Source organism: Brassica napus, chromosome A1 (assembly GCF_020379485.1).
Source record: "Brassica napus cultivar Da-Ae chromosome A1, Da-Ae, whole genome shotgun sequence".
Taxonomy (NCBI): domain Eukaryota; kingdom Viridiplantae; phylum Streptophyta; class Magnoliopsida; order Brassicales; family Brassicaceae; genus Brassica; species Brassica napus.
In genome coordinates, this window is record NC_063434.1 from 6,399,579 (window position 1) to 6,418,498 (window position 18,920).

Here is an 18,920-nt window from a genome sequence, read left to right on the forward strand (position 1 = left end):
TGTTCAATATCTTCTCCCATGAGAAGTGTAGAACTTGTTCCTATGCGAGAAACTAAAGACGCAAACATTTAACAAGAAAGAGCCAAAAGAACAACAACAAAAGTAGAGTTTTAGATTCATACAATTCATCAGAAGAAATCAATTCTCTGGTTTGGCATAATCATTACACAACAAAAGAAAGGTCTACACAACATTAATCTCCAAGGTGTGTAGCAGCATCAAATAGTCTTAAAACCAAAATCAATACACTAAAGCCAAGTAGCCCAAAACAAAAGCATCCGAGCACAAACATAACATCGGTTAGTTACCAGCACTAGGCAAAGCAGCCATGAAGGAGTTATAAGAAGACTCCAGATCAAAGTGAAGCTGCCTAGCCTGCTGCTCAGTGAGCTCATCCGAAGCCCCCATCTTAGACAACCTCAACAGCCACTCCTTCATCTTCATCTTCCCTTCAAAATCCGGCGGCAAGATGCTCAGTTTCTGAAGCGAAGCAGAGAGATCAGACAGCAACGGATACACCTGATCAACAGCCACCATGTTAAGCTTGAGAGAATCCATTGAAGTTATAAAATTCTGAACACACTCAGCAACAACGGAAGCAGAGCTCGAAGTAGACGCCATAGCAGCAGCCCTATGCTCCACAGTAGCCGGAACACCAGAGGTCACGAGCCGGTACACAGCAGCGGAGCAGTCCATCTTGTACGTCTCGGCAAACCTCTCGATGTTTGGAACCAAGTCCCTGAGCGTGGCGGAGAGTGTCTTGAAGTGGACGATGAGCTTCTGACACTCGGTTTCGTATTCAGATGGGGAGATGAGGTCGCGGATGTAAGCCTTCTCGAGCTTCTCGGTGGCTTTGATGATAGCGTAGAGCTCAGCGAAGTTCTCGTACATTTCTCTCTCACGCTTATCGTTCCACAACTTGACCTCCATCTTTAGCTATGGAGAAGAGAATGGGACACGCGCAGAAGAAAGTTTCCTCTCTCTCTGTAACAAAAATCACATGGAAAGGAGATTAATTAGCATGTAAAGTTTAAAACTTTGAGAGATGAATCATAGCAGAGAAGGCATAAAGTATGCAACTTTAGAGCAGATTAGATCACAATCAGTGAAGCGAGAAACCCATCTCAAATCAAAAATCTTACCCTAAATCATTCTAATCGAACATTCAAAATCACAATTTTTTTGTTCGAGTTCTGAAGCAAAAGCAATAATATATATAGAGAGATAGGGAAGATACTCACATGAAACAAGATTGGGGATTTCGATGAGGGAACTAATCTCCAGATGAGAGGAGAGAGATGGGAGATGAGATTGCGTGTGAGGAGAGGGTTCTTTATGACGATGATGATGACGAAAGCTTCACGCGGGTATGCGCGCAACGAACTCTGTCTTCATCAACGAATCAATCAGCTTCGATTTTCTCGCCAAAATAATTCTCTCCTTTTTTTTAATTTGATGGCACAAAAAAACCCCCAATTTAATTTATTTTGATTTAATTAAAAGATTACGATAAAATTCGATTAAAAATCTTAGGCACAGAATTTTAAACGCGTAGTTGAAATTGGGAAGCTGACCTGTGAGGGGCGTTGACAAAGAAAGAAAGAAAGAAAGATAGTGGTTGGTATAAAGGATTCTTCTTCAGAGGGAGATTCGCTTGAGGCAGTGTTAATGAATGGTATGATCTGTTGTCAGATCTCGAGAAGAAGAAGAAGAATCTGTCTAGGCTGCGTGTTGGAGTTGCGATGATCTGGAAAACTCTTGTCTTGTCTTTTCCTACGCTTTCCCCCTTTTTTACGCGCTCTTTTTTTTTCTTTTTCTTTCTCCTTTTACCTATGCCACTTTAGTAAATAAATTTCACTTTCTCCACCAGTGCATTAAATATTTCAAATTAAAATAAGTAATTGAAAAGAATATATTAAATTTTTTTCTTATATCTATACATTTAAATTTCGATTTTAAATTTACAAAAAAAAAAACTTAAATCTTATTTTAAAATGTTAAACTTAAATCACTTTGATTATGTGAAAAAAAATATAATCTTTCACAAATATATTAGTCCAGTGAACTTTCTTGTCTTTGTATTATCCAAATTAACCGGGTAACAAAATAATCTTTAATATAAACTGCAAATGTTTCTTGGTTTGTTTATCATCATCCTGAATCAAAATCATATACTGTATACTATTTGGATATCTATATGTTTATGATGCTAAACTCCTGCCTGAATCATGATTTAACAGTGTGTTATATGTGCGAGTTTGCCAACCATAACTTGATAATAAGAATGTAGTAGTAGTTTAATTAACATTGTTCTCAAAACATTATTTTTTTTTGTCTCTTATTCCCAATCATGACAAGCAAGAGTTTCGAAGTCCCCAAGACACCTAAACAAAAAACAGTCCACTTCCCGTTCTAACCGGGGACGAGATCATTCAGTCTTTTTGTCGAGTTTCTTCTTGGTCTCCCCGCTATAAGGACCAACATGATAAGCATTCTTCTGAACCGCAGCGAAGATGACCATCTCTAAACATACCAACACATTCTGAATAGCCTCCTGGATTTGCTCTACCTCAAGCCAGAAATGATGAGACTTGATCACTCCCATTGCCACCAGAATGTCTAGCGCTATTCCCTGCAGTCTCACAAGAACCTCAATGAACATTTGAATCCAATGCTCTCAGCGGGTTTTTACTGATTATAGAAACATTAGTTTACCTGCCAGAAGCAGAAGAAGACAATCCCTTTGATGCAGAGGAACTTTGCGAGTGGATTATGAGGAGCAAGCTCCTTAGCAAACACATGGTAGAAAACCACAAGCGAATACAGCGCCAGAGAGACCGAGAGGTTGAGAACGATAGTGAATGTCCAACTCAACCAAGAAGGATAAAAGTCGATGATCTGTAAAGCTATCATCAAGATGGAGCACACTGGTCTGATCACCACAAACTGCCATGTCCAGTATTTCAAAAGTCTCAGAGTTCGATGATCCAGACGCACTACATGAGGCTGCCCAAAACAATAGACATAACAAAGTCAGTGATACACAGAAGAAACGAAGATAGATAAGAGAGAGATACCTGGAAGAAAGTCATGGGGAAAGAATGGTGAATCTCTCTTCCTTTGATACCATCAGGGACAATGTTTTTGCTGATAGATATGTTCAAGTAACTATACATCAACGCCAAGAACTTCGCAATGACCTTGCAAACACACAAATCAAGAACTTGTAAGCATCTCTATCTTATGTTGAAGCGAGAAAACAAAAGAACACTCACTAGTGCTTCGTAGCATTCTTTGATGGATTCTAGGAAGAGAAAGAAGATTTCACTTCCTTTGACGTCTAACAAACCAACAAAGGAAACAACGGCGTAGATAGGAGCCATAAGAACAATGATGAGTATAGCCTTTTGCTCCTTGGGGTTCTTCCAGTGAGAGAGATGCTGAGACACGAGCTGTAACGTCAACAGAACCGTGATGAAGACAGATAACGCAGAGCAGTAGAAAGTAATCTGTGGAGGCTTCAGCTTCGTTAGGTCCATCATCGTTCCCCTAAACCCTGCATCATCAGAGTTTTCACACACAATCTTTAGCATCAAGAAGCCACAGACTAGCACAAGTATTCTAATAAAATCAGAGCCCCACATCAAAATTGAATCTTTAGTGTTTTCAAGATGAAAAGGCAAAGACTTGATGAGATCTAAGACTGCTAAGTTCGAACTAGAACACAAAGGAGCAACGAGATATTGCAGTGTTTAAAAACAGTATAGAGCCGATTACACCAAAAAGCTCAAAACTTTTTGATTGATTGAAGAAAACAAAGAGAGTCAGAACCGATGAACACTCTAAATTCAATCATCAAGTGAAAAGGACAATACTTTATAATATCTCATTACTAATTCGAGGCTAAAGAAACAATGTAAATCTGATCAAAGCGAGTTCACCAGCAGACAGGGAAGAAGAACTAACCAGAGAAGAAGAGATGTAGAAGCGAAGACGTGAGACTGTGAGAGCTTGAGTAGAATCAGATCTGTCTTGTTAGATCATGTAGAACTGAGGGAAGGAAGCAGCCATTAATGGAGTCGCATGTGGGTCCTAGCGATGGAGATATAGTAATACCACGTGAGACGCACGCCCACGACGTAACTATGTCGGCATGGATCCACCTGTGAGTCCTTCACACGTTGTTTGGATTTGGTTAGATTAAAAATTTGAAACGCTTTAAACGTTTGTTTGGTTGTTAGGGGTGGTTTGAATTTTGTCAGACTATAATATGAGACGCTTCAAACGTTTTGTAAAGATCGAGTTTTCTCCATTGATTACGTCATCGCTGAGCATAGAACCCAAGAAAAATAAAACACAAAACAAATCCAAGGATTTCTATTTTGTGAGGCCACAAATGGGCCATGACAAGCTTCTTTTTACAGCTATATTTTCTATTCGTGAATAGAAAAAGCCCATAAGAGTCGATTTCAACTTCTATTCCAGTTTTGATTAATTTGATGCTCAACTTGATCCATCTTAGTCTTAGGCCTGGGTGGTTGGGTCTCAACAGGTTTCGATTTTGTCCAATCGAATCTCGATTAATCTTGTTTTTTCAGGTTTATCAAAATCAACCCCATCTGGTTTATATAAAATTTTGGTTCGAAACCGGTTCGGATTCTATCGGATTCAGATTCGGGTCGAGATTAGTAAATGTTCAAACTTGTACATCATATTTCCAAACTCTGGGCTTTTGTTTTATATAATTGTGCTCTACTAACTTTTTTTTGGCAATTTTCTACTTTGTTCATACCAATGATGACAATTTTGAAGCTTAAAGTTTTTAGATTTTGGTTTTGTTTTTATTGAATAATTTTTTTTTTCATAAGTTCTCGTTTTATGCTTTCACTATTTGTTTTTTTTTCTATTAAATATTTTAAAACGGAAAAACCGATTTTACTTATGTTTTCGTTTCAAAGTACGTCAAAATCATGTATTTTTAAACTGGAGAACTGGTTGGGACCCGAAAATACATCGGATTGTACCGGTTTTAAGCATACATCCAAACCGCCATTAGCAAAATGTATTTTCTCTGATAGAATGCTATCAGCGGTTTAAGAATATCCACCAATATAGAAATGGTTTGAGACGACCCCAACAACAACAATATAGTAGATCGACTTGCTGTGACACACTTCTCTATAACAATTTGTTTGGTCTATGTGACATGAACTGTCATAGCTTGTTTTCTTACTGCAATTTTAACACGGAAGCCTTTTTTTCAAAAAAAAGGAAGCACAGCCCTCGTGAACCCGACCTTCATGGATTCTTAGAGAGCTTCGTCTAGTCTGTTCCTTACGTGTTTGTCAACCATTTTGACTCGCTGAGATTGTTGTATTAGTCATTTTTCCATCCCCGCTATTGTTGCATTCTCTCTGTATTTTGGCTCCACTATTAAAAAAAAAACTATTTAACGGCCAAGATTGTTTTGGGTGATTTCTGTGGCTGTGATGAAATATAAAATCAGGAGTATCCTTTTTAAATTTTATTACCCAAACCCTAGCTAGTTGTGTGTCATTTGCATCCACAGATATTTCTCTCCGTCCCATCACAAACCGCACAACTCCAGATCATGAGTACGGGAGAAGAAAATTCAGCTCCCATTCCGAATGATCTCATTGTCCAGGTATTCTCGAGATTGCCTGCAGAGTCAGTAGCGAGGTGTCGCTGTCTATCGAAGCTGTGGGGATCCATACTCCACCGTCCATTTTTCACCGAGTTGTTCTTGACTAGGTCATGGGCTCGTCCACGTCTCTTATTCGCCCTTAAACGAGAAGATGCCTGGAGCTTCTACTCTTTGCCTCAGCGTCAACATGATCTACATGACAAGGCGTCGCCTCCTCCAGATTTTCACATGAAGTTCCCCAAAGACATCATTTCTCCAGAATATCATGGCTTTACCTCTGGTTTGATCTATTTCTCTAGGAAGTCGATCACACTGAAGAGTCAGGAGGAGACTGTGATCTGTGAACCTAGAACGGGACAATATGCGACCGTACCTAAACTGTTACGGTATGGGAAAAGCTTTTTAGGGTATGATCCTATTGGCAAGCAGTTCAAGGTACTGTTCATGGACCATACAGATTGTGTTACACATTGTTCTGACGTTCACAGAGTTCTGACTCTAGGAAATGGAATAATGGAGTGGAGGAAGATCAAATGCTCATGTTCCTTATTTCATCATGTTATGGATGATGAAGGGATATGCATCAATGGAGTTTTGTATTTCGCATCTAAACAGCGTTATTATTTTCCGTGTGATGTGAAGATAGTTTGCTTCGATGTTAGGTCTGAGAAATTCAAGTCTATTGATGTAGAATGGGATAGTAGTTGGTATGTTAAATTGGTGAATTATAAGGGAAAAGTTGGTGTGATTACTTGGAAGGGCCTGTGTGAGTTGAGTATATCGGTTCTAGAGGATGTTGAGAAACAAGAGTGGTCTAAATATGTCTACACTTTGCCGGATAATAGTATCCTTGATTCCTCCAAAGATTCCATCGCTGGAGTGACTGCTAGAGGTGAAATTGTTTTCTCGGGGAATTTTACAAGTGGACCGTTTTATGTTGTCTACTTCAGTCTCGAAAGCAAGACTCTACAAAGTGTTGAGATCCAAGGTTTGGAGAAAGATCATGGAGTTTGCGCTTATGTAGACCTTGTAGAGGATCTTAATGTTAACGATGCAAAGTACCTCAAGTCAAGCCCACGCCTAAATGTCATTGCCGTTAGGCCGAAACCACAAGAGCGCAAGCCTTGATCCTTCAGAACAAGTACGATATGTTAGCTAACCTCGACGATTGAGAACAGGTGCTGGTTTGTTGTGTTGGCTAATCTATCTTTCTTTGTCTTTCGCTTGGCTTAGTTATTTTGTGCCTTTTTTTTTACCAACTTCATTTCCTAATTGTGTTACTCATTACTTGGGAGCAAACAAAATATGTTTAGTTTTTTTTTTCTTTGTCTGCATGCATCTTTTTTTATTTAAGTTGGACGCCCAGAGATAAATAGAAAATTACTTTGATTAGCCAGCCGCGGTATACGAGAAACTCAACTTTAAAACTTAGTTTCAAAAAAAATAAAATAAATAGATTTGGTGAAAAGCTTTCGAGGTGGCTGTTGCAGAATAATAAGTATAGATGCACTGTGCATGTGTCTTACTTGAACGAGCCTTTGATTGTCTGATGGATGTCTTGAGCTACGATTCTTGGTTTGATTACGTTAGGCTAGAAGAGACTGTTGGGAAGGGTAAGACAAATGTATGAGAGGGCTATTGTTAATGTTCCGGTCTAACTTTATAGTTTTATGAAATATATAAACAAAAACTAATTATTTCTGAATGTGGTTATGTACTTATGTTAAACACACCAAAAATAATTATGTCATCATTCAAGAAACTCAAGAACACAAGAATCAAAACAATGACACAAGCAGAATCAAAACATAATCAATTTCAAAAACAAGAGTCTACAAGTTTGGAAACACAAAAGGATTACACACGAACTGATAAAACACAACACACTAAAAAGACACGAGAAAATATTCGAAGGAAGAGACTGATAAACAGACACTCCCATTATTTTCTTCTCACCATAACTAGAGAAACATTGTTAAGACACTAAGAAAACAAACAAAAGAGGCTAATTAATTATTTCAAGACACAACAAAACAGCCAGCCTCTGAATCACGTGCACAACATAGCTTCCATCATCACTCTTCTTCAGTTTCAAGCATTTGAACAATCTGAGTCACTCCCTCTGCGATTTCATTGCGGATCATAGTGTCTGGCATATCGAAAGTTCTTCTCCTCATCGACAATGACTTCCCCTGCTGTGGTTGCGGGTCTACAACCTCCAACATTGCTTCCAGCTCATCCACCATTGATCTCTTTGCTCCTCTAACCATCACATCAACTCCCTAATATACCAAAATCCAAAAGGTTCTTAATAACCAGATTGATTGATTCTCTGTGAATTAAAAACCACTAAGAAGTGTACGTACCTCAATGGCATCAACCGTGAGGAGGAGGACAATAATCTTCTCAGAGAACTTCTGGCGCTCCTCTGCATCACGAGAGATGACGCGACGGTAGTTGAAGTTGTGGAAGGAAGCTCTTAACTCCTTGAGTTTGGTCTTTGCGATAGCTAGATCACGAAGAGCACGTAAGGCTTTTGAGCGGCGAATCAGATAAGCTCTGAAAGCCCTCTGGATCATGACAGCCGCATATTCAGGTGGCATCTCCTTGTTCTTCCCCTTCTTGTTCCTAACTGCTCCACTTCTTCGAGAATACGCCTTTTATAACCACCACAACCATTAAAAGATAAAACACATAGTAAGTACAAAAGGGTTCAACCTTTGAACAGACCAATCTCAATCATGCCAATCAATATCAAACTACTTTTCCAACCAACTTCATAGACAATACAAAATTAGTGAAACTAAAAATCTGTCTACATGTCCCACCTAAAGACCTAAGTGAAACTAATTTTTTTTGGCCTAATCAATAATCTCCTATAAAACACATTTTTTGAACATTAACTACATAAACAGAAAATATAAGCAAGAGAGAGTCAGTATAAATAAAAATACCTTCCTGAGAAGGATGGCTCCATGTTCCTCAGAGTCATCTTCTTCTTCATCATCCTCCTCAATCACAACAACACGTGGCTTCTCCTTCTTCTTGATCTTCTTCTCCTTCTCCTTCTCCTCATGCTTCTTCCCTTTCTCGCCTCCAGAGGAGGAAGAAGCTTTAATCGTATAGGTGTGCTGCATCTCTCCGTTCTCCCTCTCTGACTTCAACTCGGTCGTCCAATTGTAACTCTTCTTCTTCTTCTTCGCCGCCATCTCCTTCTTCTTCTTCTCCTCTGCCTCAGCAGCCTCAGCAGCAGCTTTGGCCTTGGCCTTCTTGAGAGCAACTACATCCTTCTTCTTCTTGCCACCTTTAATCTCAGTAGTCCACGTGTACTTCCTCTCTCCCCCAGGACCCTCAAACTCAGCTTCCCACTTGTACTTCCTCTCTGTCGGCTCAGCCTCCAACTTGTACTTTCTCCCCGGTGGGCCTTGGATCTCGGCCTCCCATTTGTACTTTCGCTCTCCAGAGCCCCCTTTAATCTCCTTTGTCAGTTTATACTTCCTGTCGGAACCATCGCGTCCTCCTCCGACCAAACAACGCTCGAACTTGGTTTCCAACTGGGAGACTCGGTCGCAGAGATACTGCAGAGGAGGATACTCCTCCTCCCTGCGGCGGCGAATCGATTTCTCGATCAGGACCAGATCCGTTTCGAAGAATAGATCAAGTGGGGAAGGTGGTGGTGAGAATCCGAAAGGGAAAGGAGCCAGATCTTCTTCTTCTTCTTCGAAGACATAGTCAAAGAATGATGAAGGTGGTTTGACAATGGAGGTTTCTCGGATGACGAGAGGTGGAGAACAGGTGTAGTACGGGTCGATGAGATCGAGTCTACGAATCCAGCTCATGCTTGCTTGCTTTGAATCGATAGGTAAAAAAACGAAACAATGTAAAAGAAGAAGAAGTAACCAGAAGAGAAGATGAGATCTGTCAATAATAGAGTCTCGCAACTCGCAAGTGGGTCCTAATGTATAATAGAGAGATGTCACGTGAGACGCACCTGACGTTTTGCATAAAACATGTCGGGACATTGGATTCCATTCCACCCGTGAGTCTATGATTAAAATATCAACGCTTTAAACGTTTGCTTTGCAGATATCATTGATAGGGGTGGTTTGAATGTTTGTCCAGATTATAATATGAAACGCTTTAAATCGTAGGGTTTGTGGGTGGTTTTTTGATTTTTGATTTTTTTTTTTTAAGTTGTGTTTGGTTTTATAAAGAACCCTTTGAGCTACGATTCTTGGTTTGATTACGAATAGTGTGTGTTGGGAACAAATACAAAGATAACCTATGAGAGATAGAGGGCTATTGCTAATGTTCCACCTGGTGAGTTTTTGTTTTTTTCATTCTTTACGGGTGCAACTGGATTACAAGTTTTTGGAATGAAATTGTTTGGAATGGCTTATTCCTGCAGATTCCAAATTTTTTTTACCATTTGAATGGAATAGAAAACAAATCTCATTCCAATGATTCCTTATGGAATGTTTGGAAAAAAATGGAATGCAGTTATAAAACATTCATGGTTAAAAAAGTTCATGAATAAGTGGAATGAGTGGAATGGAATTCAATTTTTTTTATTCCATAACTTCTCTTATTCCATTCATCTACGTTCCATTTTTTTTAATTCCATTCATTCATGATATTCCATAAATTGATAACCAGTTACAGCCTACATGTCACTTTACAGATTGGCTTATTATTATGTTGATCATGGTTTGCATAAGAAGGTTACTTTCGTTTAGAAGCTGAACTATTTGGGTTTGGTTATCTTTAAGCAGACGTTAGTTTTTTTTTTGTTTCTTTCATCTTTTTCGATCTATTTAGCACATTCAGCCAGGTCACTAAATAAGTCTCTATCAAAACATAACTTTTGATGTTGTTTATCTTTAGTAGCATACATGGTTCTCAACCACTGAATGCCTCAAAGCTTATCCCACACACCAAAATTCTCTTTTTGCCAAAATATGGTTGCTCGCTCGTTTCACAGATCTTGTCTTAACAAGGAGTTATAATCTGGTGATCTCGGGGATGTTAAGAAATTCAAGAAGATGAAGCAGATCACTAAAGAGGACTGCTGTACAGAGTAAAAGCATTGCATACTTATTGATTTATAGGGGGAATGTGAGAGAATCAAATGCTGAAGAAAAAAAAATATATATATTTGAATGATCTTTGGGCCAGCAGGTATGAAGAGTTACATAGAGCATTAATTTGTTTCCAGAAGAATCAGAGACTAAGAATCTTCTTATAAGATCCTTGAAGCTGCCGCCTCTAATTAAAGTCTAAAGTAGAAATGTTTAAGAGAGAGTTGTAGGTCAAAGCATCATAAATAAGAACATGCCTTGCCTTGTCAATGTTAAAAGGTTGTTAGGTGATGTTATGAAACGTAACGTACATGATCTCATAGTTTACAGAGGAAACCACGGTCTCCTGTGTAGTAACTATTATCTTTTATTTTTGTTCTCATAGCTACTACTGAGGTACATGGAGTTGATACTAGGAACTGATTTGATTTGCATATGGTAAAAAAACTGTTACCAGATAAAACCCAAAAGTTACAGTTTTACTGAACTAAGCAACACCGTTGGGTCAAAAACTTGACTTGTGTTTGCTCGACTCGATCCATCTGTCTTTTTTTTTTAATACGAATAAAAGAAAAAAAGAGGAAGAAGGTTTTGATACGGAAGCTAGAGAGAGAGAATGAAGGCGATCGTGATATCGGAGCCAGGAGCGCCGGAGGTTCTGCAACTCCGTGAAGTGGAAGACCCACAAGTGAAAGACGATGAGGTTCTCATCAGAGTTCACGCCACTGCTCTGAATCGCGCGGATACTCTCCAGAGACTTGGCTCTTACTCTCCACCACCTGGCTCTAGCCCTTACCCTGGTCTCGAGTGCTCCGGTACCATCGAATCCGTCGGCAACTCCGTCTCTCGTTGGAAGGTCGGAGACCAGGTAGTAATAAGATTAAGAAAAGATCACATCTTTGAATGCTTATTACAGTTTGCATTGTGTTGCTTTCACTTTGCTTAGATTAAAGTTTTGAACTTTTTGATTTTTTTGTTTTCTATGTCTCCAGGTGTGTGCTCTTCTCTCTGGAGGAGGTTACGCAGAGAAAGTTGCTGTACCTGTTGGACAAGTCCTTCCAATACCCGCTGGTATCTCTCTAAAAGATGCAGCTGCTTTCCCTGAAGTGGCGTGCACTGTTTGGTCTACTGTCTTCATGATGGGCCGTCTCTCCCCTGCTGAATCCTTCTTGGTATTTTCACAAGTTGTTTAGTTTTCCTTTATTTTAGTTTGTGGTTGCTTCATAAAAAACTGCTTCTTTGGCTATGATTTTATAATGAGTGAATGATTCTGCGGATTTTGAAGTGACGAGTCTTATTACTTGGACTATTAGAAGCAATTACGTCACTTTCTGTTTCTGTGTGTTTAGTGTACTTGTCTAGCTCCTTGCTAATTTTGATGTTTGCTGATATTTTTAGGTTCATGGAGGTTCAAGTGGGATTGGTACATTTGCTATTCAGATGGCTAAACATCAAGGAGTGAGAGTATTTGTCACAGCAGGTTCTGGTCTAAAGCTTCTGTTAATGAACAACCTTCTCATTTGTTGACAATGTTCTAATTTTCGTTTTTGACTAACAGGAAATGAGGAAAAGCTAGCTGCTTGCAAAGAGCTCGGAGCGGACGTTTGTATAAATTACAAAACCGAGGACTTTGTGGCAAGGGTGAAAGCTGAAACAGATGGGAAAGGTGTGGATGTTATCTTGGACTGCATTGGAGCGCCGTATCTGCAGAAAAACCTGGACAGCTTAAACTTCGATGGAAGGTTATGTATCATCGGTTTAATGGGAGGAGCCAACGCAGAGATAAAACTAAGTAGTCTGCTTCCAAAGCGTCTCACTGTCTTAGGTACTCAAACACACAATCAATCAATCAAAATCCATATCCTGTTGTAAATATTGATCTGTTTTTTTGTTCTTACAGGAGCTGCGTTAAGACCAAGAAGCAAGGAGAACAAAGCGGTTGTTGTAGCGGAAGTGGAGAAGATTGTTTGGCCTGCGATAGAAGCAGGGAAGGTGAAACCGGTGATTTATAAGTACTTACCGTTGTCGCAGGCAGCAGAAGCTCATAGCCTGATGGAGAGTAGTAGCCATATTGGTAAGATTCTGCTTGTTACTTGATTCTCTTGCTAAGGGAGAAAGAAAATGTTGGGAGACTCGAGTCATGTTGGGAAAATAATAAAATCTTGTGGAATGTGTTCATAGATGTACAAGAGTCTGTTCATTGGCTTTTATGTATCTCTGTGTTTGGGACTATGTAACTATGGAACATTATATATCAATAAGCTGTCTACACTTAAGTATTATGTTAACTTCTTCATATTCGACAAAATATATTATGCTGTATATTCAAGAAACTATGGTCAAAATCAGTAATTTGTAAGTAAACTAAAATGAGATAGATTTTTGTTTAACAAGAAGCCATATGGGCTATAGATTTTTGATCTGGTTTTTGCAGCCAACTGTTCTTAACTGATGAAAATTGATGTTTATACCAAAGGGAATAACCAATTTTTTCTTTTCACATGAATTGAATTTCAACGATATAAAGAGTTTTCTCATAACTATTAAGTGTTTGGAGCTATCCTACTATATAAAAGGGACTAAATTCAAGGCTTTTGGGACTATCCACCTCAGCCAAAATATTCTCATCCAAAAAGAATTAGAAATAGATGTCATTTAGAAGATAATTAACTAACATACAACTTTTAATATTTCTAGAAATTTTAAATTTGTAACTGCTAATTTATTAATAGAATCATATATCTATATTGAATTATGTTCTATTTTTAATCGTTAGACTTCAAGGGTAAATAAATTATTAATTTATAATATATATAGTTTATAACTTTATATTGTAGTTATAAATAAAGAGAAAATAATCGAGAAAAGTAAAGAATCCTACTATATAAAAGAGACTAAATTCAAGGCTTTTGGGACTATCCACCTGAGCCAAAATATTCTCATCCAAAAAGAATTAGAAATAGATGTCATTTAGAAGATAATTAACTAACATACAACTTTTAATATTTTTAGAAATTTCAAATTTGTAACTGCTAATTTATTAATAGAATCATATATCTATATTGAATTATGTTCTATTTTTAATCGTTAGACTTCAAGGGTAAATAAATTATTAATTTATAATATATATAGTTTATAACTTTATATTGTAGTTATAAATAAAGAGAAAATAATCGGGAAAGGTAAAGAAGCTCATGTAAAATTATGTAATTAAAATGGTAAAATGGTGAGTATGATGAGGTGAATCTAAGAAAATTTGTTGTACAAATTATGGTGCTTTCTTCGTCCACTATAATGATTTAAAATAAAATATATATTCACATAAATAAGTCAATATTTGTTGTTTTTTTTTTGGTAAGATATTAAGATTATCATTTTCGGAAAGGTTACACTGTTGTTTTTAAACAACTTATTACAGCAAGGAAACAAAAACAACCAACAACAACTCAAGGTAAAAAAAAAACCTTAAGGAAGTCTTATACAAGAAAGATAAAAAGAAGTAGATAAGAGGAGAAAGGAGAACTTGCTGGGTAAGAGAGGAGACGGTCACGCATCATACGGTCGAGAGAGGCAAGGATGACTGATGAAGGTGAGGAGACAGCTGTGAACACACGAGCATTACGCTCTTTCCACAGCAGGTAGATGGCTGACTGAAAGTAGAGCTTCATGACTAGAGTAGCATGCGCATCTGCATTGATGCGAGGTTGATTGATCCAGCTTGCAACAGAGTGTAGATCAGCCGGAGGAGAAATCCAAACTTCATGAGCAAAAAGCTCCCATATCAAGCGAGAGAAAGAGCACTCAAAGAAGAGATGATGGTGAGTCTCTATTTCAAGATTACAAAGGACACACGTTCCAGAGACATTTAACTCCCAACGCCTCAAGCGATCCTTGGTTGGCAGTCTTCTCCGCAAAGCCAGCCTTGATATAAACACATCACGTGGAATATGTTCCTTGAACCAAATAGTCTTGTGCCAATATTTATTGCTGATAGTGTTTATATTTTTTCTGACATTAGTATCCATATTTTTTAGTAAACTGATCCAAAGAGATTAGTTTGTGGAGCTAACCAAACGAGGATTATAGTGTTTACTTTAGAAAAAGTAATAGGTTGAATGATAGATGGCGTGCGTGCTTTTTCACATGAAAATCTGCACATATATTAAAATTGTAAGATTTGAATCATAGAGAAAATATAGTGTATATGACTGAAGTTGGGCCATTCCGAAACTAAAGATGGCTAAAATTCTTCTTTGTCAAAATGCATAGATGTGAATCTTATATGAATAGAGTTCTCCATTGCTTATAGCAGTGTAATAAACTCCGTGTGTAAAGGAGGAAAAATGTTATATAAGTGAAAACAAAAATTATGATTTTTTTTTTCTTGTGCCTATAGACTCTTCGCAATTTGAAGAAGAAATAACATATTGTGTGAAAATCTTTGGCTCGGTCAAATTTTATAGTTGTTTAAAAAACTGTTGTTATCTGATTCATGTAATTTTTCAGTATTGATTTAAAAGCCCAAAAAACCCATATATACTGACTTTTTGATATTTTTTTCTGTGATTTGAATTTAAAAAGAGATAAAACTTTCGATAAGTTATGTAAACTCAGAACAAGTATTTAGCTTTAGAAAGCATTTACATGTTTCAAACTTATAATATATACATATATAATGTTTAAAATTATGCATATAAAACCTGTGTAAAATGTGTCTGAATATGTTTCTCTTCTTTAATGTGTTAATCGTACTATATATAACATTATTTTAAAATTTCAAAAAGTTTATCACATACAAAAAACCATCAATAAAAAATATAATTCTCCATCTACAACAAGAAAAATGAAAAACTATAAACATATAAATTTAAATTAAGAAAAACTAACATTGAAAAGACAAGAAGTTAATGTAAAAGAAAAAACCGACAAATAATATTATAAATAATATAAATTTATAAGACACAATTCGCGCGAAGCGCGGAAAAAATCTCTAGTGGAAGATAATAAGGAAAAGAAAAGAAGTGATATGACCAACAAATAATGAAATGATATGAGAATTTTACTATATAGTACAAATGATCAAAGACTATATTATATGTTACTTCATTTTATGCCAATTGGTTCTGAAATGAATTACATATTTTTATTTTGAGCATAAGAAAAAGTTGATTTTGAGCTTAAAAATATACATATAAATATTCAGTGAGGCGAGCAGCTGAATCAATTTTGGAAGAGCAAGATCAAAACTTTGTGAAGGTAGTACTTTGACTTCTCGTTCTGAATCGGTCTCTATGATAAACCCAGTTTCTAATTTAGCATCAAAAGTCTTTTGATTAGCATAAAAATCGAAACTTTACAACTGTTACAGTATGAATTCGTCGCTGCGACTATGGTTTGCGAGAGCACTCGTGCTTACACAGCTCATCCACGGAGCTTTGAGCTGGGGCAAAGAAGGCCACTACACCGTCTGCAAAATAGCTGAGGTAGTGCTTGCTTAAAGCTATAACCTTTATAGGATCAGAGATGTTTCTGCAAAGAACAAAAAAAAAGAAAGTACCTTTTGTTGACATCTGATGATAATGACGTTTTTTTCCAATGCCTTAAGAGCTATTTTGAGGAAGAAACTGTAGCCGCAGTGAAGAAACTTCTACCTGAATCAGCTCAAGGAGACTTAGCTTCCGTTTGTTCATGGCCTGATGAGATTAAACACCATTGGCAATGGCGATGGACTAGCCCTTTGCACTATGTTGACACTCCTGATTACAGATGCAACTACGAGTATTGCCGTCGGTTTCATTCTTCCTCCACTCCAGCTATCTTCTTTTTTTAAACCTCTTTGTTCATGTTTCAGAGTCTAATCTTAATATGTTGTGTCTCTGTGAAGGGGATTGCCATGATACTCATAAGCATCAAGACCGGTGTGTGACTGGAGCTATTTTTAATTACACGACGCAACTTATGTCGGGTTCTGACAACTCGCGGAGGATAGTCCACTGTGAGTGAGATTATAGCGAATCTAATACTATGCTTCAGTTTGAGTTCTGACTAGTCTTTGTCTGTAGACAACTTGACAGAGGCTCTCATGTTCTTATCACACTATATCGGAGATGTTCACCAGGTAAAATCCTTAATTGAATCATATCAGAACATGTTCTGTCTTGAGTTATATATATGTTAATTTTGCACAGCCTTTGCATGTTGGTTTCCTGGGAGATGAAGGTGGAAACACGATCACAGTCCGCTGGTACCGTCGCAAAACAAATTTGCACCATGTATGTGTTTTGTTATCTATCAAAATATTGATGCTTAAAAAATGTTATCATTCCTGATTGGTTCAATCTTTTGAAGGTGTGGGATAACATGATAATTGAGTCAGCTCTTAAAACATACTACAATAAAAGTCTCCCACTCATGATTCAAGCACTACAAGCCAATCTTACGGTAAGTTCTCTTACTTTCTTTATGGTGGTTCAGTGCCAGTACGTTTTAACTAATCAGCTCACATTGGTTATTTGCTTTGGACTGCTTGTATGAATATAAGCATGGCTGGTCAAATGATGTTCCGTCGTGGGAATCATGTCAACTTAACCAAACGGCCTGTCCAAATTCGTAAGCTCTAATCTAGATCAGCTGAGACATCTCGTTATCGCTTGTTTGTTTTCCTAATTACATCGTTTGTTGATTGAGTACGGTTGTGGATGTTGTTCAGGTATGCATCTGAAAGCATAACTCTGGCCTGCAAGTATGCTTACAGAAACGCTACCCCAGGGACTACTCTAGGAGGTATATATATATACTCATGCTTTCAGATTCAAATGTTAGCTTCCTTGAATTCGAAGTTTCTAGGAAATGTTAGCTTCAAGTTTGGACCATCAGTATTCACTCTGAAACAAAGATCTTAGCTTTCTTTACCCACACATGTTCATCTCAGTTATGCCTTGTATTTTGTATGCAAAGCTGTGATCTTGGACTTTCTCTCACGTTTGTTGTGCAGATGAGTATTTTCTCTCTCGGTTACCCATTGTGGAGAAGAGACTTGCACAAGGTGGGATTCGCTTGGCGGCCACTCTGAACCGGATCTTTTCTTCAAAACCTAAGCTTGCTGGAGCATGAAACTAATGAAAAAGATACTCAATTTGCAGCCACTTTGTTTGCTCCTTAGCTTATGTAGTCCTAGTTAAGTTTTGTGCAATGGCTATTGTTTTAGTTTAACTAGAATAAGTAGTAGCCGAAATTGTCATTTTCTTTTTTTATCAAACATATAGGACACCACCATATTCAATGTGTTTCAACTGAAGCTTGTGTTAAATCTCAGGCCCTTGAAACTTAAAACGAAGGATCTTGAGAATGTTATCACAAGCTGGTTTTACTTAAAAGTGTGAATGATCTCTCTATCTTCTTGCTGATGCCATTACTTAGTGTGAGTGTGTGACCATTGCTAAAAGTCCATTGTTTTGTGTAATCTTCCCGAGACAGACTGATATTTTTTCATTCATTGGATGAAAATGATTTTGCATCTAAGCTGAAACAAGAATTGCTCTCTAGTCTCTTACTACACTTTAGGGAAAACGAATGGTCTTCAACAAAGATTCTTGTCTCAATTTTTTACAGACTATCCACCTTTAAGTGCCTTTTTCATTAAGTAGGCACTCCTCATAGCTCCTAAGACTACTGCGTAAATGGTAGTTAAGGTTATGTTATGCGTTGCTATTGTTCTAAGTTCTAAACTAATATTACACGGGTCAATGAAGAAATCCATGATAAAAATAAATCCATATATATTTTTTTTTTTTGGGTTTAGTATTAGCCTACAATTACGTAGAATATTAGAAGCAAATGCTACTAGCATGCATTAGGTTAATTGTAGAAAGATAATGAAATCCCAAACCTTGATCCCAAGTTGTGATTCACAACGATGATGATGATGATACATATACAGATATCTAGAGTCTGGCATCGAAAAGAAGAGAAGGAAAGGGAGCCAAGGCCAACTTGCCGAGCACCAGAATCAAATTTTAGATGCGTTGGTAAAAATAGGCAAGTCATCCTTGGCTCAACCTCATTCTCTATTCTTCCATGTAAGACCCTCTGATACACGCAGAGAGTCTCTTAGTCATCATCATTGCGATCATTTTGTTATTCAGTCTCTCCTGTTAACTATTTTGTCATGTCAAAGC

The 18,920-nt window shown here is 37.5% G+C and overlaps 6 protein-coding genes across 9 annotated transcripts; 3 read left to right on the forward strand and 3 right to left on the reverse strand.

The window, feature by feature from the left end:
• Window positions 1-67: 67 nt before the first annotated feature.
• LOC106440049 (vacuolar protein sorting-associated protein 28 homolog 1) lies at window positions 68-1,792 on the reverse strand. 3 transcript variants are annotated; one of them, XM_013881635.3, is made up of 3 exons: window positions 1,575-1,792; window positions 1,242-1,440; window positions 68-984 (listed from the first exon to the last, which is right to left on the reverse strand). In XM_013881635.3, exon 3 carries the CDS (start codon window positions 928-930, stop codon window positions 301-303), a length of 630 nt encoding a protein of 209 aa, XP_013737089.1. In that variant the 5' UTR covers window positions 931-984; window positions 1,242-1,440; window positions 1,575-1,792; the 3' UTR covers window positions 68-300. The 3 variants fall into 3 exon arrangements, with proteins under 3 accessions (XP_013737089.1, XP_013737100.1, XP_013737107.1); XM_013881646.3 differs by having other exon boundaries at window positions 1,242-1,385; window positions 1,575-1,761; XM_013881653.3 differs by lacking the exons at window positions 1,242-1,440; window positions 1,575-1,792 and adding an exon at window positions 1,143-1,241.
• Window positions 1,793-2,272: 480 nt separating this feature from the next.
• Window positions 2,273-4,172, reverse strand: LOC106440026 (transmembrane protein 184 homolog DDB_G0279555-like). Its single transcript, XM_013881606.3, has 5 exons — window positions 3,967-4,172; window positions 3,276-3,556; window positions 3,078-3,200; window positions 2,716-3,006; window positions 2,273-2,632 (listed from the first exon to the last, which is right to left on the reverse strand). The coding sequence occupies exons 2-5, from the start codon at window positions 3,540-3,542 to the stop codon at window positions 2,429-2,431; spliced, it is 885 nt and encodes a 294-aa protein (XP_013737060.1). The 5' UTR covers window positions 3,543-3,556; window positions 3,967-4,172; the 3' UTR covers window positions 2,273-2,428.
• A 1,305-nt stretch (window positions 4,173-5,477) lies between these two features.
• On the forward strand, window positions 5,478-7,684 carry LOC106449760 (putative F-box protein At1g33020). Its single transcript, XM_013891462.3, has one exon. It carries the CDS (start codon window positions 5,612-5,614, stop codon window positions 6,791-6,793), a length of 1,182 nt encoding a protein of 393 aa, XP_013746916.2. The 5' UTR covers window positions 5,478-5,611; the 3' UTR covers window positions 6,794-7,684.
• On the reverse strand, window positions 7,465-9,635 carry LOC106440006 (BAG family molecular chaperone regulator 7-like). Its single transcript, XM_013881577.3, has 3 exons — window positions 8,620-9,635; window positions 8,032-8,322; window positions 7,465-7,947 (listed from the first exon to the last, which is right to left on the reverse strand). The coding sequence occupies exons 1-3, from the start codon at window positions 9,502-9,504 to the stop codon at window positions 7,741-7,743; spliced, it is 1,383 nt and encodes a 460-aa protein (XP_013737031.1). The 5' UTR covers window positions 9,505-9,635; the 3' UTR covers window positions 7,465-7,740.
• A 1,544-nt stretch (window positions 9,636-11,179) lies between these two features.
• LOC106446388 (quinone oxidoreductase PIG3-like) lies at window positions 11,180-13,025 on the forward strand. Of its 2 annotated transcripts, none has more exons than XM_013888100.3 (5): window positions 11,180-11,611; window positions 11,736-11,915; window positions 12,142-12,223; window positions 12,302-12,568; window positions 12,644-13,025. In XM_013888100.3, the coding sequence occupies exons 1-5, from the start codon at window positions 11,360-11,362 to the stop codon at window positions 12,838-12,840; spliced, it is 978 nt and encodes a 325-aa protein (XP_013743554.2). In that variant the 5' UTR covers window positions 11,180-11,359; the 3' UTR covers window positions 12,841-13,025. The 2 variants fall into 2 exon arrangements, with proteins under 2 accessions (XP_013743554.2, XP_013743555.2); XM_013888101.3 differs by having other exon boundaries at window positions 11,211-11,611; window positions 12,320-12,568.
• Window positions 13,026-15,805: 2,780 nt separating this feature from the next.
• On the forward strand, window positions 15,806-18,137 carry LOC106374092 (endonuclease 4). Its single transcript, XM_013814191.3, has 10 exons — window positions 15,806-15,999; window positions 16,112-16,226; window positions 16,349-16,529; window positions 16,628-16,738; window positions 16,806-16,861; window positions 16,932-17,015; window positions 17,092-17,184; window positions 17,285-17,352; window positions 17,453-17,526; window positions 17,738-18,137. The coding sequence occupies exons 2-10, from the start codon at window positions 16,113-16,115 to the stop codon at window positions 17,854-17,856; spliced, it is 900 nt and encodes a 299-aa protein (XP_013669645.2). The 5' UTR covers window positions 15,806-15,999; window position 16,112; the 3' UTR covers window positions 17,857-18,137.
• The last annotated feature ends 783 nt before the right edge of the window (window positions 18,138-18,920 follow it).

Bases quoted from the DNA above. Each gene is read 5' to 3' on its own strand.
- LOC106440049 (XM_013881635.3), bottom strand. From the start codon at position 930: ATGGAGGTCAAGTTGTGGAACGATAAGCGTGAGAGAGAAATGTACGAG.
- LOC106440026 (XM_013881606.3), bottom strand. From the start codon at position 3,542: ATGATGGACCTAACGAAGCTGAAGCCTCCACAGATTACTTTCTACTGC. The intron at 3,201-3,275 runs GTGAGTGTTCTT...TGTGTTTGCAAG, and splicing joins AAGAATGCTACGAAGCACTA to GTCATTGCGAAGTTCTTGGC. The intron at 2,633-2,715 runs GTAAACTAATGT...GTGAGACTGCAG, and splicing joins TCTTCTTCTGCTTCTGGCAG to GGAATAGCGCTAGACATTCT.
- LOC106449760 (XM_013891462.3), top strand. From the start codon at position 5,612: ATGAGTACGGGAGAAGAAAATTCAGCTCCCATTCCGAATGATCTCATT.
- LOC106440006 (XM_013881577.3), bottom strand. From the start codon at position 9,504: ATGAGCTGGATTCGTAGACTCGATCTCATCGACCCGTACTACACCTGT. The intron at 8,323-8,619 runs GTATTTTTATTT...TGGTTATAAAAG, and splicing joins GAGCCATCCTTCTCAGGAAG to GCGTATTCTCGAAGAAGTGG. The intron at 7,948-8,031 runs GTACGTACACTT...TTGGTATATTAG, and splicing joins TCACGGTTGATGCCATTGAG to GGAGTTGATGTGATGGTTAG.
- LOC106446388 (XM_013888100.3), top strand. From the start codon at position 11,360: ATGAAGGCGATCGTGATATCGGAGCCAGGAGCGCCGGAGGTTCTGCAA. The intron at 11,916-12,141 runs GTATTTTCACAA...TGATATTTTTAG, and splicing joins CCCCTGCTGAATCCTTCTTG to GTTCATGGAGGTTCAAGTGG. The intron at 12,569-12,643 runs GTACTCAAACAC...TTGTTCTTACAG, and splicing joins AAAGCGTCTCACTGTCTTAG to GAGCTGCGTTAAGACCAAGA.
- LOC106374092 (XM_013814191.3), top strand. From the start codon at position 16,113: ATGAATTCGTCGCTGCGACTATGGTTTGCGAGAGCACTCGTGCTTACA. The intron at 16,530-16,627 runs GTCGGTTTCATT...GTCTCTGTGAAG, and splicing joins ATGCAACTACGAGTATTGCC to GGGATTGCCATGATACTCAT. The intron at 17,185-17,284 runs GTAAGTTCTCTT...TATGAATATAAG, and splicing joins CACTACAAGCCAATCTTACG to CATGGCTGGTCAAATGATGT.